Below are 19,305 nucleotides of genomic sequence, written 5' to 3'. Positions count from 1 at the left end.
CTGTGGGGGCGAGCATTGTCATCTTGGAGGATAGAGTTTGGTCCCAGACTGTGGAGATATGGGATTGCCACTGGTTGCAGAATCTCATCTCGATATCTCTCTGCATTGAGATTGCCTCCAATGATGACAAGCCTCGTTTTTCCAGTGAGGGAGATGCCGCCCCACACCATCACACTGCCTCCACCAAAAGATGTTACTCTATCAGTGCAGCAATCAGCATAGCGTTCTCCGCGTCTTCTCCACACTTTGACCCTATGATCCAACTGCCGTAGGCAGAATCTGGACTCATCGCTGAACATAACGTTCCTCCACATGTTCAGGTTCCAGTGCACGTGTTGCCGACACCAGCGCGAACGGGCCTGACGGTGAAGGGCAGTCATGGCAGGCCTCCTGGCAGCCCTATGAGACCGGAGATCGGCTGCGTGCAGTCTGTTCCTAATTGTCTGGGCAGAGAGCCGTCGGGCATATCGTCCTGCAAACCTTGACTGCAAATCTGTAGAAGACAGCCTACAGTTCCTAAGTGCTGACAGGGTGAGGAAACGGTCTTCTTCGGGTGTCGTCTTCTTGGGACGCCCACTTCGTGGCCTGTCTCTGACATCCCCCGTTATATGGAACTTGGCCTTCACTTTGGAGATGGTACTTAGGGCTCACTCCAAATAATGCCGCAACTTGGTTTTGTGGAACACCAGCTTGAAGTTGCCCTATCGCACGGGCCCTATCCAGATCAGTCAAACGTGGCATGCCGATTCTTGGAGCAGACACCTACTGACCACTGTAGCAGGGCCCATGCTCACAGATGCTGCCAATCAGGCACCTGATTGTCAGCACCTGGGGGTACCAGAAGCTCAAAACAAGAGTCAATAGCAACAGCAGAATAAGCTGTTTGGCATTGGCAGAGAAGATTTGGCAAATTTTTCATGGGCGCAACCCATATACTCAGCTCTGCTGCTCATCCCACAAATGCATGTTCCTTACAAATGTGGCACCATTTAAAAGGGAAATAAACAGGCTTTCCTACGGTATAAGATTTATTGCCAAGAAGCATTGTTACAACAAAGAAATAATCTACCAAACACAAATTTCATTACTTTTTGTGCTGTTTATATATGAGAGAGATACTGCATGACCCACTCAGTTACTCCAGCACCTGCAGTTCCTTGTTTCCGAGTTTCTTCAGCATTTCGTTTACTGCTCCAGATTCCAGCATCTGCAGTCTTGTTTCTGTTGCAAGATGAAATGATTGGGAAGATGGCAGAATCAAAGGAATATGTAGATATGTGATGAGTTATGGATGCATTTGGAGAATAATGGCTTATTTTGTTATTTTTGCCCAAAGGAGATAGATTGTAATGTTTCTTGACATGAATAAGCCTTCACATAAAATTGGAAGGGGTCCAAATGAACTGCAGACGGGTCTCCAGTGTAATGGCTGAGTATGGCACCATTTCTGAATGAATTTACGTGGAAGTGAAATGAGGGTGAGAAAAAAAGAGATGGGTAGAGGAAAATTAATCGTAGAAATGGGATCAGGAGAACAGTACATGTTAATGGGAATGTAAGGGGAAGATATGGTATTGTGTGGGTTGTGAAATTAAGATTCCCTTCTGTGCTCCCACCTGATCAAAGGCCGTACATAATTAGAAATTAACCCAGGAACTACTATCTCAGCAATTGGATGGTCATGCTGGAGAGGTAAGTGGGAATAATTGGTAGTATTTGAACATAAAACTTGCAAGAGCCCAAAGCTTTTAGAAACATTTTAAACTTGAATCAAACAAACTGCTAAACGAACGTGAGGCAAGCAGGATCTGTGGAGGTAAGGGAACAAAGAGATTTGGGTTTTGATATCGCATCAGTCCTGCGCCAATTAGTTTTTCCGCTCCAAATTACAACATCCACAGTATCTTGCATCTTCATTCAAATCTGAATGTTCAGTTGAGAGACACAAAGCTGAAGTAACTCAGCAGGACAGGCAGCATATCTGGAGAGAAGGAATGGGTGACGTTTCACGTCAAGACCCTTGTTCAAATGGTTAGGGATAAGGGTAATGAGAGATATAGGCAACGATGTAGAGAGATAAAGAACAATGAATAAGATATGCAAAAAAGTAACGATTATAAAGGAAAGAGGCCATTGTTAACTGTTGGGTGAAAATGAGAAGCTAGTGCAACTTGGGTGGCAGGGATAGAGAACGTCATAATATAAGAAAATAACTGCAGATGCTGGTACAAATCGATTTATTCACAAAATGCTGGAGTAACTCAGCAGGTCAGGCAGCATCTCGGGAGAGAAGGAATGGGTGACGTTTCGGGTCGTGACCCTTCTTCAGACTGATGTCAGGGGGGCGGGACAAAGGAAGGATATAGGTGGAGACAGGAAGATAGAGGGAGATCTGGGAAGGAGGAGGGGAAGGGAGGGATAGAGGAGCTATCTAAAGTTGGAGAAGTCGACGTTCATACCACAGGGCTGCAAACTGCCCAGGCGAAATATGAGGTGCTGCTCCTCCAACTTCCGACGGGCCTCACTATGGCACTGGAGGAGGCCCATGACAGAGAGGTCAGACTTGGAATGGGAGGGGGAGTTGAAGTGCTGGGCCACCGGGAGATCAGTTTTGTTAATGCGGACCGAGCGCAGGTGTTCAGCGAAGCGATCGCCGAGCCTGCGCTTGGTTTCGCCGATGTCATGGTTACTTGAAGTGAGAGAAATCAATATTCATAGCACTGGGCTGTAAGCTGCCCAAGTGAAATATGAGATGCTGTTCCTCCAATTTGTTTTTAGCCTCACTGACAATGGAGGAGACCTAGGACAAAGGTCTGTGTGGGAATGGGAAGGAGAATTAAAGTGTTTAGGTGTTCAGGTAAGTCCAGGTGAACTGAGCGAAGGTGTTCAGCGAAACGATCAGCCATTCTACAATCAAGCAAGGAGAGGGAGGTGTCGGAGATAGTCCAAGTAAATTTGAATGCAGGATAGAAGTTGATGAAGTCCATGTGTTCTGCATGGGTGCAGCTATCTGTTACATTGAATATACCTGCACTGCAACACCTGTCCCTATACCTTCTCCCTCAACTCTGTCCAAGCACCCAACAATCCTTTCAGGTTAGGTAGAGGTTCATTTGCACCTCATTTACTGTATCCGTTGTTCAAGATGTGGACTCATACAGAGCTAGACAGGCCACATTTTGAATGCAAATGCCATTTTTAATTGAGCCCACAAAATCATTCGGCTGTGATATTCACATGTCACATTTTAAAATCTCAAATGGTTTGAGATACCATAGTTAAAGTAATTAGCTTGTTCCTCTACAGTAAATTAGTTAGGTTAATTTTTTGTAATGTCCAAAAATCAAAAAGTTACATCATGATGTGCTTTGTGTCGTGAGCCTGATTTGGTTAACAGACTGACTAAGATTTGCCTAAAATGTAATCATAACACAACTGACCTCAATGCATCATTTAAGAGAAACATGAAACTTTCTTAGATTTGGGAGAGGCTGACTTCCCTTCAATAAGATAGATGGGAAATCTAAAATTAGAACAGGAGATATTCATAATAAAATGTGTAAAGTCAAAACTTAATTTAGCATCATTAGATTCTTTGAACAAGTAACAGTAGACAATACTATTGGATCTGTATCTCTGCTTTGCATAAGACTTTTGGTGGGGTATTCCATAATAGACCACCAAGGTTAAAAAATGGAGACAGGACAAGCAGCAGAATGGATAACTGTTCACAGTGGAATAAATGGTTTGTGGTTTTCCCACAGGAATTTGTGCTGGGATCACTGCTGCTTGCAATTTATATTGCTGTTTTTTTTTTTGTTGCAGATCATACTTTTTTGGAAGGTCAATACAACTAAATACAGGATATTAATAAAACTGCAACATGGACAAATTGGCACAAGAAGTTCAAAATATTTTAGTGGTAACAACAGGGAGATGCAAGTCTAATGTGATGCCACACATTAGTATAAATAAAAAAGAAAGTGAAAGACTTTTTCTAAAGAATTTAAAGAGAGGAAAGATATGCTAACTTAAAATAAAAATAAAGTTTCTGGATTTGAGGCAAATTAATTTATCTTTGCATAGTGTTCAGTACAGTCATAGTGCGCTGAAGGGTCTGTTCCCATGCTATACTATTCTACAATTGGGAGTTTAAGAACCATTGGCATATATTAACTGCTCAAACAAATAAGAATAGTTGTCCAGCTCATAACTTTAGAAACAATCAAGGTTTTTTAATTTACCACAAGCTTTAACACTTGTGGTTATTTTGCATGCAATTTATTCTGGGATTATTTTAAGACTAAAGTTAATTGGATTTGAAATTATTTCCAAATGTTTAAATGCTGTAAACTCTTGTTACTTGGAAGAACTCTAATTACGTTATTTGGATGCTGCCGCTTGTTCATCCCCTGACTTAAAAGGAACAGATCCTATTCTCATGTTGAATTAATCTGTCAGTTTAGTTCATACACCACAAATGTCAACAATGCTAAAACGATTTTCAGCATTTGCAAAATAGAATAACTCATTAGAATGGTTTTTTCGGTAAATGCATTTTTTTACATAATCCAGAATAAATCACGTAAAATAAGCACAATTTAAGACAACTTGAAATTTCCACATTGGATCACTAAAAAGTGCTTGATGCTTGAGCAAAATAACTTCAACTATTGGACAACTAATTCCAGTGATTGAAAATGGGACATGGATAAGACCATATGTGAGTAAGGGGAGTGTTCAGAAAAAAAAAATGCCCACAAATGAAGGGGGGAGCATCCAAACCTAGAAGCCTGGAACACTGAAGATAAATTAAAATGAAGCACACAAGAGTGTTGATCAGTAGGGAATCATTCTGAAACCAAAAAGTAGCTAAGTAAAATGCGTGTCAGACTTGATCAGCATGGACCATAAAAGCGATGTCAGAGGTGTTTTATATGTGAACAGTAAAGGTAAGGTTGGGTCACTCAAGGACCAAAACTGAGTTCACATGGGGTTCACAAGTATTTTTCACCTGGCCTTAAAACAAAATGGCACGTGTATAAAAATAAGTTATAGTTGCTTAAATTTGGCATAGGAAGCCTCCGAAGGTTTGGTGCAAGACTGTTACACCCTTCAAATTTCCCTGAACTATGAGATTTCAAACACAATTTTTTTTTTTCAAAGTAGGTAAAGGGATAAACCAACAACTGCTGAACTTCAGTGGTGGGAATTATCTAAAAATTTAATGTAGAATAAGACAATGGCACTTGGAACATATGGATTGATAAAAGCTTGCCCAGATTCAGGTTCAAACTGTGGTTGTATAACCAATTAGAGTTCTGTTGAAGTAATGGAAAGGTAAAGTAGAGTATTGTAGGTGGTGTACACTTTTTCAAAAGAGATTTGATAAAAATACCACAGATTCATTAGCAAAATTGATGCCCGTGAAGCAGGGACTGCATGAATATTAAAAAGAGGTACAAGCAAAGTGTTAGTTTTCAGGTGTGTTCACTGGGATTCAGTAGTGGCACTGCTGTTTTCTTAATTATGTTAATAGATTGTATGTGGCGGCATGGATTAATTTAAATAGTTTCAGATGAAATTAAACTTTAAAATCATGCACAAAGTGTAACTGAAACACAAGAATGTGAGGAACAGGAGAAGACTGTTCTTCCCCTTGCATTTGCTGCAGTGGAAAAGGACATGGATGAAGAAATGTCAGATGAAACACAATAAATTTAATTCAACATTGAAGTCTGAAGTAATTAATTTTAGTAGGAAGAATAAGAATAATAAAACAACACAAACTAAACTGTACAGTTTTAATGTGCGTACAGCAACAATGGGAAATGGATATTTCTATAGACAGATTTTAGAAATGTCAGGATAAGCCATTCAAATACTCATAGGATCCTTTGGTTCCAGGTCATAAAGAATAGAAACAATGTTAAATCTTTATCAATTGTTGTTTAGGCCCAACCAGAAGTCTTGTTTTGGGAAGGTGGCAAGATTTGGAGACCATGTTGATATGATTTATCATTGAGGGACGCCATTGATGCATGATTCTGTCGAAATGCGTTTTGCTGAGAGAATTTAATCATGTTCAAAATCTTGGTGTTTTTTAAATTGTTGGAAACTATTGTAGAGCAGATTACTAGATGGATCATTTTCAAAATAAAAAGACAATAGGGGAAAAAAGTTGTTATCTGGATAGAACAGGCCAAGAGTGGTAGAATCTGAATAAGTACTCAAAAAAGATGGATGCATCACCATTTGTTCCAACATGGATTCCTTGAGTTTGAAGAGTCCCAACCCAAAATGTCACGTATCAGTGTCCTGCAGAGACGTTGCCTGACCGAGAGTTACTCCAGCACTGTTTTTTGTAAATCATCATCTGCCGTTCCTTGTGCCTTGAGCTTAACAACTTGGTTGGAGGTTTGACGTTGCATCATTGTTAATTTTAAAAATATTTTGGAATATTGCAAATACTTCTACAACTGACATTAACCAGTGCAGATTACTGGAGGTGGTCTGACTGAAAATTCACCATGGTGAACAAAGTTGGCATTTGAACCACATTTGATGAGATCATGACTGAGTACTCTGCACAAAAACAAGTGCTCCCGATACTTCCTTTGTTCATTTATAACTTAACACACACATTTGTTCAATGAAATAGTTGCATTACACCAAAACTAAACTTGACCAGCTGTAATCTGCCACTATGCTTCTGATCAGTAGAAATGTGTTTAGTTTTGTGTATTTTGTAGGCACATTGTTCTCAAGTGTTTTTTCTTTAATCAGAGGTTTGACTCGCAGAGCAGCAGGTGATCAACGCTGTCCATAGTACTGCTTCCACCATGATGTTACAGACGCTGCTGCAGAGGATATCATGCCACCACTACTGTTACTACTGCTGATGGGTTGAGATACTTGCATGGCTTGGCTTTGCAGCACTTCAACTGGTTGAGAGGGGATATCATAAAATTTAGGACTAGGTACAGTCTCCCAATCTGTTCCCAAATCAGTTTCTTCATCAGTTATATATTCATCACCACTTTCATCTGTCTGAGCAGCAATGCTTGGATCCACCAATTCCATTGAATCTTCAAGATCAGCACTAATTTCAAAAGGACCAGATCTAAATTTAAAACAAATATTACTTTATCCACATGCAAAATGGAAAACATTTTTTTTCAAATATTTATTATGTGGTCTAAGAATTTGTTTATTCATGGGATGTGGGCGTCTTAAGCAATCTAGCCGTGCTGGCTATGCTTTGTCTTGAGAAAATGGTGGTAAGCATCTGTCTTGAGTTACAACAGTCTGCTTGTGATGTTACTTCTACAGTGCTGTCAAGATGAAGCTTCCCGATACTGACTTGGCAATGGTGAATGGAATATTTTCCCCAAGGAAGTGTGGTGTATGCTTTAAGGAGATCTTAAAAAGTTGTAGTATTTCCAAACACTTACTGTCCTTGATCTATTATGGAATGGTTTTAAAGAGATGCTGCTGTGAATGCTGCTGTCCCTTGGTGGTTTTGCAAGTATGTTTAGAGCTGCATTCGTTCAAAGAAATGGACAGCATTACCTGACTAAGGTTGTAAAAAGGTTACATAATTCTACCTCAGTTAACAGCATTCCATTACCGTTGTACTACCTTGGGTATTACAAAGCTCTTAAGATGTCAGTTAAGTCAATCACCAATGAATACTCTGACTTGTTCTTCTAATAAGTATTTAAGTTTCCGATCATGAAAGCCTGGCAGAACATCCCAAAATTCATTACAACATGAAGAATTTCTGAAGTGTACACAGTGGTAATGTAGAAAGCCCAATCAAACAATCTTGGACAGCAATATGAAAGTGACAGGATGATCTGTCTTGGGCATTCCTTATTTTGTCAGTGCTATAGATTTTTTTTTGTTTCATGAGGAAACAGAAGATGATACTCCCAATAGGTTTAGTTTTAGAGATTCAGCATAGAAAAGGGCTATTCTGCCCACGTAAACTATCAATCACTCATTCACATTAGTTTGGTTATCCCACTTTCTCATCCATTCCCTACACATTAGGATTTACCAACAAACCAGCACATCTTTGTGACCTGGGAGGATTCTGAAGTACCCGGAGGAAACCTACATGATCACAGGGAGAACATATCTGGTTTTCAGGCACCAGCTCTACAACTGTGCCACCTGAAACAGTACAGCACTCTCTCTGTACTGCATTGGAATTGAGCTTGATTTCTATGCTCAGTCTCTAAAGTGGGAGCTGCAACATTCAGATTCAGAGTCATGACAAGCACAAATGAATCATTGATTTCCCAAAGCATTGTAGGGTTATCAATTGTGGGGGATTCAACAATGAGAGCATAATTAAATGTCAAGGAGGGTGTGTCAGATTATTCCTCAGATTATTATTGACCATCACTTGTGTGTCAAACGTGATGTTTAACCACGTTAAGCCCACATTTTTGCCATGTCTTTCTGCCTCAAGGCACACACTTTCACCATGCGGAACAGTTCACAACTCAATCATCAGTAAACATTCTGGCCTCCTGCATGATGGATTGGCCATTTAGAAGGCTGACAGAGGTAGGGTGATGGTATCGAACTGAGGTGCAGCTGTAGTTAGGGCCGAGATTGCCGGTATCCAACAACTACCCTACATTCGGCAGGCTTGCAGCCAGTGCAGAGTTTTAGCGATTAATGTTGACTGCACTTTCATTAATTTTCCTGAATGTAACATTTACTCAAATGCAAACTTGACATCAAAACAATTACAAAAAAAACAAATGGAACTCAGCTCCTTGGTCCATATTTGGATCAAGTGGTCAAGCCCAAACTGAAACTTAAATGCCGGCGTGTTGGCTATTGGTAAGCAAGATCCCTCTCAGAATACATCAATGATATGTTCTTGCAATTGTCCTGAAATCACGAAATTACCACATGTGTGCTGTTTTTCACGAACTAGAAATATCTGGGGAAATTGTCATAATTTCCAAAAGCTGTACTGCAACAGCATTACTAGAGCCAGACTTAAGACAACTTTTCAACCATACAATTTACGTATTGTGAGGAGCTATCCCCTTTGATCAGAGTTGCTTGCAATCATGCAGAACAAACCAAAATAAGTATGTTTTTTTCTTCTATATTGGTGTTGACTGCAAGAAGGGGCCAAGATGATTAATCCACTTCACACTTGGACTCATTGAATTGGAAATGAGCTTCCAACATGTGTAATCAATTAGGCCACAAATTTCTGCCTCCAATGCACCGTTTAACATTGTTCACTGTATGAATATTGAATTCTCCAACTTCAAATAATACCCCCCACCTCTCCCGTGCCTGCACACCCCAATGTGCTTCATTTTCTCCTACCATCTCACACCCGCTCAGTAACCCTGCTCCTTTTTCCTCTGTGCACTCATCTTCCATCCCAGAGTTCCCCATTTCCCTTCTCTCTCCCTCTTTGCCCTCCCACCTGCCCCCCTCACTCCGATTCTTCACTCCAGCTCTCATTTCACACCTTGACTCACCCGAAACCTTTTCATCTCCACCCTTTGTCACTCCACCTATCTGCCAATCAACCCTTGTAAAGGAGAGTATTGATCGCAGATAGGTAGAGTAAACGACAAAGATTGGAGGTGAAAAGGAGAGAAAAGGGTTTTGGATAAGGAGGAGCCTTAAACTTGTAGAGGGGGTGGAATGGAGAGATGAAAGTGAATTGGTTCTTTTTAAACACAAACCATTGCAAAGAAGTTTGACACCAATCAATCACCATGATTTGTCCCACCACCATCTCTCTTTTCTAGCTTTCAGACCTCTACTCCCATTTGTCTGAAGGGTCCCAATCTGAAAATTCCATTTCCCTTCCCAGTTGCTGCCTGATCGCCGAGTTCCTCCAGCACTTTGTGTGTGGCTCATGATTCCAGCATCTGGATTTCCTTGTGGTTTCAGCTCAGTTTTGTCTTTGTTGCCTCCAGACTTAACAACAAGAAACTACTCTTGGCATCGATTCGTATTTGAAAACTCGACCAGTCAAAACTCGATGGCTCATATTCTAAGCATCATAACTTGTCGTTCAGCTTTTATTCCAATGCCAACTGACCTAGACTGACAACTGATTAGGCATACGGTCAATTTTAAAATTCTCATTCTCTTTTGAATTGCTCCAGTTTCATTGTTCGTCCTGGCCTCTCAACTGAGACATCCATGGCCATGATATTCTGGCTTCTTGATCTTCCCCAAATTTATTCACAGCACCAGTCAAGTTGATACCATTAATTGCAAAGATCCTATGTAACCCTTTCTTTACAACCAGTTTTCTACCTTAAGGCATTCCTTAAAATCTACCTCTTTAGGTAAAGCCTCCAGTCATGCAATGTGGATAACTTCACATTTTCCACATTCTGCAAATGCTAGTTGGCTTGAAAGATTTGTACTGTCCTCACAGCTCACAATCCCATCCAGTTTGTTGTCAATGACAAACTAAAAATATAACAATCCATTCCCTCAGCCAAATCATTGACAGTGAATAAATGGGGCCAAACTATGAATTCCTGCAGTTCATCACTGATATAGGCTGAAATTACAAGTAATAATACCTGTACTATGCAGATGTCAGGGAATAACCATCTCCAACATTCAGATGGTCTTTTTTTTAGGCAAGATCTTTTTTTTAGTTTAGAGATACGGCGCAGAAACAGGCCCTTCGCCGACCAGCGATCCCCGCACACTATCCCACATACACTAGGGACAATTTACACTCATACCAAGCCAATTAACCTACATACCTGCACGTCTTTGGAGTGTGGGCGGAAACTGAGGATCTCGGAGAAAACCCACGCAAGTCACGGGGAGAACGTACAAACTCCGTACAGACAACACCTGTAGTCGGGATCGAACCCAGGTCTCAGACGCTGTAAGCGCTGTAAGGCAGCAACTCTACCGCTGTGCCACCGTGCCGCCCTACACTTTACAATGTTCTAAGGATCTGAACATCAATGAACCCTCCATCGTCAACTGGATTAGCCACACACTCTAAGTAAGTCAGGAACTGAGCCTCCTATGATGTGTCTCTCATCTCCTCTCACCTGAAAGTTTTTTCACCAACAAGTCACAAAGATGGTGGAATACTCTTCACTTTCTAGGATCAACATTCGTACAACACCCCAAAGTTGAAGAAAAATGCAGCCTGCTAGACTAGCACTGTATCTAAAGCCCAGAGCACTCTCTCTACCACCAAGTGCACATCATTTACAAAATGTACTGCAGATACACATCTAACCTAGTCGGGTGCAGCATGCCCATGGGATGAATACCAATTATCATAAGGCATCCATGCAGCTTCAATAGAGTTTATAGACAATAGACAATAGGTGCAGGAGTAGGCCATTCAGCCCTTCGAGCCAGCACCGCCATTCAATGCGATCATGGCTGATCACTCTCAATCAGTACCCCGTTCCTGCCTTCTCCCCATACCCCCTCACTCCGCTATCCTTAAGAGCTCTATCCAGCTCTCTCTTGAAAGCATCCAACGAACTGGCCTCCACTGCCTTCTGAGGCAGAGAATTCCACACCTTCACCACTCTGACTGAAAAAGTTCTTCCTCATCTCTGTTCTAAATGGCCTACCCCTTATTCTTAAACTGTGGCCCCTTGTTCTGGACTCCCCCAACATTGGGAACATGTTTCCTGCCTCTAATGTGTCCAATCCCTTAATTATCTTATATGTTTCAATAAGATCCCCCCTCATCCTTCTAAATTCCAGTGTATACAAGCCTAATTGCTCCAGCCTTTCAACATACGACAGTCCCGCCATTCCGGGAATTAACCTAGTGAACCTACGCTGCACGCCCTCAATAGCAAGAATATCCTTCCTCAAATTTGGAGACCAAAACTGCACACAGTACTCCAGGTGCGCTCCAGTTTAGTACACAAACATAAAAAATATTTACATTAGCTAATCTGGAACAGGTTAGGCAGGTAAATGCAGCACCCAATTTTTAAATGTGAAAATGATCTAATTTGCCTGAATGTTTACATACTGTACTTTGAGTTTGCAGAAGTAAATTCATCATAACTAAAAACTTAATCTTCAGCTAAGTTGTATTCAATTAAATAATTCAACATACCTGCCCAGGCTTTTATTTTCTGGACTGACCAAGTGCATCATGTTCCGGAGTGTGTGCAATGGATGTAGTAGCTCTGGATTAACATGCTGTGAGATCAGAAATGATGCAAATTATTAGCGATGTTACATATTAAAAATAAATTTAATTAAAAATTCTATCTACTATGTTATCACGATAAAACTGATAATCTAGCACATTTGGGACTTTAGTGTTGCCAGACCAGCAAATTTCCAGTGCCATGTTATTTCTGTTAATACCCTCAAAAGACTTGCAATTTACTTAAATGTTAGGCACCATTATATTAAAGGTTTCCATCGATTAAAGTAAATTTAATGGAAACCAGGGCACCAGTGAGTGGAACAGGAGCACAGCAAATATTATTTTACTTGCCGAATCATGGGATTTCTAAATAGTCAAATAGCAGATTATTGGAGCTTTATTGTATACTTTAATTAACAATCTATTTATTGTTGGATTTCTTCCATCTTATTAGAATCAGAGAACAGAAAGGTCTTTGAGCTCAGTTTGTCCATGACGAACAAGTTGCCTAAATAAGCTAGTACTATTTGCCTTTACCAGCCCATAATCAAACCTTCCCTATCCATGCACCTGTCCAAGGGTTCTTCAAATGTCCTAGTTGCATCTGCCTCTCACCTTTTTAGGCAGCTTGTTCCACCCTGTGTGAAAACATTGCCCTTTGGATCTCTTTTATAACTTTTCTCTCTCACCTTAAACTTATGTCCTCTGTTTCAGACTATATTACCCTGAAGGAAAATAACTAGCTATTCACCTTATCCATGGCATTTGTGATTTTAATATACGTCAATAAAATCACCCTCAACCTCCTCTCCAGTCCTAGCCAATCCAGCCTCCCCTCATAACTCAAACCCTCCAGACACAGCCACAACCTCAAATCTCCTCTGTATCTTTTCCAGTTTAATGATATACTTCCTGTAACAGCACACCCAAACTGGACACAGCATTCCAAATCTGGCCTTACTAACATTTTATACACAGGGTTTCAATTCCTCCACTCAAAACACTGACTGATGAAGACAAGTGTGCTAAACACCCCCTTCGCCACCCTGTCATCCTTAAGGAAATATGTACCTGCACCCCTGGGTTCTACAACACTCCCCAGGGACCTATCAGTTACTGTCCAAATCCTTCCCAAGTTAGTCTTACCAGAATGCAACACCTCGCATTTATCCAAATTAAACTCTATTGCCATTCCTCTGTCCATTAGCCCTGTTGATCAAGATCCCATTGTAATCAGAGATAACTTAATTCACTGTTCACTATATTTTAATGTCATCTGAAGATTTACTAACCATGCTACCTATATTCATATCCAAATTCTTAGTATGAGTAACTAACAAAGGACCCAGTACCAATACCTTGTTACAGGCCCCACTGATCCCATCAACAACTCAAACTGAATTAAGATACATAAGGGAATATTTTTCAGTCCAAAGCTAATTAGATATTTTGTACTAAGAAAAAATCTGTAAATCAAAATGGTATGCTTTTGATATGAAATGTGATACCTGGGAAAAGCAGAGGTATAGGATGTTTGTGTTTAGCTTATTCACTGCTCGAATAAATTTCTTTCTGTTCATATTCTCTTCACAAAACTCACTGCAAAAATAAAATCTTAGTTATGCAAATATTGAAATCACATATGTATAAAGAAAAGTTAATCTAGAAGTTAGGATCATATTGACATCTGAATAAAATTCATGTCTATATTCCCCATGATATCACACTTTGTTTTCTAGAAGTGCTTTAAGCCGGAAAAGGAATCGAAAATATTTAAAGAATATTGACGTGGATTTTTAGTTTGAAAAATTCAGAGTTAGACTCATACAGCATGGAAACAGGCCCAATGGCCCAACTCGACCAAGATGCTCTACCTCAACTTGTCCCATTTACACGCATTTGACAATGTCCCTCTAAACAGTTCTTTTCCATTTATCCATTTTAGTTGCCAATATTCTCCCCATTTTCATTTAGAGGTGTAGTTTCAGACACCCTCCATCCCATTGTCATCTTCACCATTTTCCCTGGTCCAGTGATACCAACATGCCTCCACTCCTTCTCAACCAACACCCATCCATTTCACCCCCACCACCTCAGCCTTCTGTCATCACAAGCCACACTAGAAATCCAGCAATTATCCTCCATTCCCAACTGTCCACTTGAAAGTAGCGAAGAACAAGTATCCATCATGAGCATTTGTTATCTGGGTAGGGAATTCCATGACTTAAAGCAGTGACTGCAAAGTTTTTGCAATGGTGTAGAACATAAACAGAATGGTGTATGTCTTGGAGGTAACGTGGATTTCTTGTGTTCCATGCACCTGATAGACTTGCCCTTCTTGGTGATAGAATATGTGCATGGACAAGTTACCACAGCACAGTTTGTAGATGATACATACTGTAGCCACTGTGCATTAGTGTGGAGGGAATGACTACTTAGGGTGGTGAATGGGGTACCAATCACGCTCTACTTTATTCTGGATGTATCTGAACTTCTTGAGAGTTGCTAAGAGCTACACTCATCCTGCCAAGTAGATGAGGGAAGTCACACTACTGATGGAGGGAAGGCTTGGGGTTTAGATTTATTATTGTCACGTGTAACAAGGTACAGTGGAAAGCTTTTGTTTGTGCACTATACAATCAAATCAGATAATACTATACATGAATACAATCAAGCCAAATCCAAGTACAATAGGTAGAGCAAAAGGAAAGACTGAGTGCAGAATATTGTTCTCAGCATTGTAGCGCATCAGTTCCAGATAAGGTCCAGTGTCCGCAATGTGATAGAGGGGAATCGGACAGTAACCCAGCTTATGGAAGGACCGTTCAATAGCATGATAACGGGAACAAGTTGTCCTGAATTAGGAATCCTGAAGGCAAATCACAATGCAGGACACACAACTTCTGATCTGCTTCTGGGCTTCATTGGTACAAAAGGTGGATATATGGAAGTCGAGATGTTTCTTCTGGCGGGTGGATCGAAAACTGGGAATCACTGTTCATAAATAAGGACACCCATTTAAGTCACATGGAGTTTTTTTTCTATTGAGGATTCAGAATCTATGGGGCACTCTTCATCAAAGTCACTAAAAGCAGACTCTTTGTATGTTTTTAAGGAGGTGATAACCGGATACTTAAAAAATTGATATAATTTTTTTCTACTGGGGAGAGGGACTGCAAAGTTGAACTTACAGCATGTTATTAAATCACAGAGCAGGGCTTGATGGCTGAGTGCCCTACTCCTGGTCCAACTTTGCCTGTACTTCGGGCCCAAGTATTAATCTTTGGGTGAACTAAGTTAATAAGAGATATCTCCAAATGTCCCACTAGCAAGACAGAACTTTGGTTGAGAAAGGCAAAAACTATTCCCTACGCATCCATTACAAGCAATCCACAGAGTAATGGGAGGTTCCCAACAATTCTGGATATTTTTTTCTTGCTAGTATTTATGGTTATAGTTCTGATATTTCCCATTTAAGCAATGTTAACCAGATAAATTAGAGAACAATGAGACAGTTAAGATTACTGCGACAAAATTATAGAAATTTCCGAGGATGTAAATTGTAGGAATATGCTGACACAATCTTACGTTAGTATACCAAAATTCTAAGAAATTAAATTGCAATATTGCCCACATCAGCAATACAAGAATATGGGTTAAAATCTGAAGGGAATAAACCTCCATGCATTATTGGTCTTGCAGAGAGAAACATTCCGTGTTTTTAATAATTAATCTCATGGATTGCAATTTTACTGTTTTCTCATTTTTAATCCTTTGTTTATTTAGCAATTATTTTAAATCTTCCCAATTCCACATATGACTCTTCAAACTATATGCCAGGTCGAAAATCTGCTCCGAGGTTATCGTTTCCTGATGGGTCAAAGGTTTGAGCGCATTCTTGAGTTTGATGAGTAGGAGCTTGAGGACCTGAAGTATACATGCTATCACATCTAAATTTCAACTCCAAGTCCTGGTTTAACCAGTGCATACCACAATATAATATGGCCAATACTTTGAGTAAGAAGGAACTGCAGATGCTGGTTTAAACCGAAGATAGACACAAAAAGCTGGAGTAACTCAGTGGGACAGGCAGCAACTCTGGAGAGAAGCAATGGGTGACGTTTCGGGTAGAGACTGAAGACTGCATCCGTGGCTAACAAGGGAAATCAAGGATAGTATTAAAACAAAAGATGAAGCATACAGATTAGCCAGAAAAAGTAGCATACCAGAGGACTGGGAGAAATTCAGAGTCCAGCAGAGGAGGACAAAGGGCTTAATTAGGAAAGGGAAAATAGATTATGAGGGAAAACTGGCAAGGAACATAAAAACTGACTGCAAAAGCTTTTATAGATATGTCAAGAGAAAAAGATTAGTTAAGACAAATGTAGGTCCCTTGCAGTCGGAAACAGGTGAATTGATCATAGGGAACAAGGAGATGGCAGACCAATTGAACAAATACTTTGGTTCTGTCTTCACTAAGGAAGACGTAAACCGTCTGCCGGAAATAGCGGGGGACCGGGGGTCTAATGAGATGGAGGAACTGAGGGAAATCCAGGTTAGTCGGGAAGTGGTGTTAGGTAAATTAAATGGATTAAAGGCAGATAAATCCCCAGGACCAGATAGGCTGCATCCCAGAGTGCTTAAGGAAGTAGCCTCAGAAATAGTGGATGCATTAGTGATCATTTTTCAAAACTCTTTAGATTCTGGAGTAGTTCCTGAGGACTGGAGGGTAGCTAATGTAACCCCACTTTTTAAAAAGGGAGGGAGAGAGAAAACGGGGAATTATAGACCAGTTAGCCTAACATCGGTAGTGGGGAAAATGCTAGAGTCAGTTATTAAAGATGTGATAGCATCACATTTGGAAAGTGGTGAAATCATCGGACAAAGTCAGCATGGATTTACCAAAGGAAAATCATGTCTGACGAATCTTATAGAATTTTTCGAGGATGTAACTAGTAGAGTGGATAAGGGAGAACCAGTCGATGTGTTATATCTGGACTTTCAGAAGGCCTTCGACAACGTCCCACATAGGAGATTGGTGTACAAACTTAAAGCACATGGTATTGAGGGTTCAGTGTTGAGGTGGATAGAAAATTGGTTGGCGGACAGGAAGCAAAGAGTAGGAATAAACGGGTCCTTTTCGGAATGGCAGGCAGTGACTAGTGGGGTACCGCAAGGCTCAGTGCTGGGATCCCAGTTATTTACAGTGTATATTAATGATTTGGACGAGGGAATTGAATGCAACATCTCTAAGTTTGCGGATGACACGAAGCTGGGTGGCAGTGTTAGCTGCGAGGAGGATGCTAGGAGGCTGCAGAGTGACTTGGATAGATTAGGCGAGTGGGCAAATGCATGGCAGATGCAATATAATGTGGATAAATGTGAGGTTATCCACTTTGGTGGCAAGAACAGGAAAGCAGAGTATTACCTGAATGGTGACCGATTGGGAGAAGTGGAGATGCAACGTGACCTGGGTGTCATGGTTCACCAGTCATTGAAAGCAAGCATGCAGGTGCAGCAGGCAGTGAAGAATGCGAATGGTATGTTGGCATTCATAGCAAGAGGATTTGAGTTTAGGAGCAGGGAGGTTCTGCTGCAGTTGTACAGGGCCTTGGTGAGACCGCACCTGGAGTATTGTGTGCAGTTTTGGTCTCCTAACCTGAGGAAAGACGTTCTTGCCTTAGAGGGAGTACAGAGAAGGTTCACCAGATTGATCCCTGGGATGGCGAGACTTTCATATGAGGAAAGACTGGATAGACTGGGCTTGTACTCGCTGGAATTTAGAAGACTGAGGGGGGATCTTATAGAAACATATAAAATTCTTAAGGGGTTGGAGAGGCTAGATGCGGGAAGATTGTTCCCGATGTTGGGGGAGTCCAGAACCAGGGGTCACAGCTTAAGGATAAGGGCCGAATGGCCTACTCCTGCACCTATTTTTCTATGTTTCTATGTTTCTAAGGGTCGCAACCCGAAACGTCAGCCATTTCTTCTCTCCAGAGGTGCTGCCTGTTCTGCGAGTTACTCTAGCTTTTTGTGTCTATCTTCAATACTTCGCGTACATCGCAATATATCTCAGATGTTCACTAACTGAAAAAAGGAAAAATTATTTTGGAAAAAAAAAGTGCTGGAGGAACTCAGTGGGACAGGCAGCATCTGGGAAAGGAATGGACAGATGTCATTTTGGGTCAGGAATCTTCCTCAAAAATTGAATTCAAAAATCTTTCCATTCCCTTCACAGATGCTACCTGAGCCGCTGAGATTCCCCAGCACCATGTTTTGCTCAAGATTCCGGCATTTGCATCTCTTGTCTCTCAACATTGTTATTTGTAGATCTTCCACTGCAATCCCATATGTATAACTATCAGTTGACATTACGACAGAGTAACCTGTTGAGCAGTTATTTCAGTGTTTTGAAGGATGCTAATGTTGAATAGAACCACACTCTGTGTTTCTAATGCATATTAGATTGTTATATTTCACAAATAACCCCAGAAAGGAAGGATCACCTACAGAATTTTTCTGGAGGAAATGAACCGACAACATTATGGCTCGTGACACTTCTTCAGACTTGAGTGCTCTGCTCAAGATTCCAACAGCTGCAGCTCCTTGTGTCAACAGAAGTTTTCCCTTCCCTTGACAAAGCAAGTGTATTTAAGTATTTCTTCTTGTTTATTCCTCAAAGATGTTCTTTCTCAATTTTGACACTTAGTTCAAATGCTATTGAATTAGGCTTAAAATAAATTAAAAGGCATACTGTTTGATCGAAAAAAAGAGCTTGACAAACATGTGCAAGGTTTACCATGGTTATTACTTTTTATAATACTTACCTGTTGCAAAGTCTTTTGGGAAGATTTACATCAAGAATGTGAGAAAGTATGTTTGCCAGTTGAGTGGCAAAGCATAAAGCCGCACTGATGGTAAATGCAGGGTTACTCTGCTCCATATCTGTATGTGAAGAACACAAGGAAAGATATAAAGTAAAATATGTAAAATGTAGTATTTAATTAACTTCAATAATATCACACTCATGTTCAGCATATTTAACACAGTAAAGCATACCATTGCACTTCAACAATAGCATTATCAAACAAAATGTAGCACAAGGTCATAGAGAAATTAAGCCAAGCAACCACAAAAAGATAAAACTC

General features: G+C 40.5%; 2 protein-coding genes across 2 annotated transcripts in view; both read right to left on the bottom strand.

The window, feature by feature from the left end:
* The window catches only part of gmfb (glia maturation factor, beta), a 449,169-nt gene extending 440,453 nt beyond the window's left edge, over positions 1-8,716 (bottom strand). Inside the window, exon 1 of the mRNA XM_078406667.1 lies at positions 8,713-8,716. Coding sequence (XP_078262793.1) covers positions 8,713-8,714 — 2 coding nt within the window. The 5' untranslated portion in view covers positions 8,715-8,716. The remainder of the gene's footprint in view (positions 1-8,712) is intronic.
* Positions 5,789-19,305, bottom strand: part of atg14 (autophagy related 14) — a 37,916-nt gene continuing 24,399 nt past the window's right edge. The window contains exons 7-10 of the mRNA XM_078406664.1: positions 18,985-19,102; positions 13,666-13,756; positions 12,119-12,204; positions 5,789-7,123 (exon numbers count right to left, since the gene is read on the bottom strand). Coding sequence (XP_078262790.1) covers positions 6,814-7,123; positions 12,119-12,204; positions 13,666-13,756; positions 18,985-19,102 — 605 coding nt within the window. The 3' untranslated portion in view covers positions 5,789-6,813. The remainder of the gene's footprint in view (positions 7,124-12,118; positions 12,205-13,665; positions 13,757-18,984; positions 19,103-19,305) is intronic.

This window comes from Rhinoraja longicauda, chromosome 10 (genome assembly GCF_053455715.1).
Source record: "Rhinoraja longicauda isolate Sanriku21f chromosome 10, sRhiLon1.1, whole genome shotgun sequence".
Lineage (NCBI taxonomy): Eukaryota > Metazoa > Chordata > Chondrichthyes > Rajiformes > Arhynchobatidae > Rhinoraja > Rhinoraja longicauda.
This window is presented reverse-complemented; position numbering and strand designations above follow the sequence as displayed.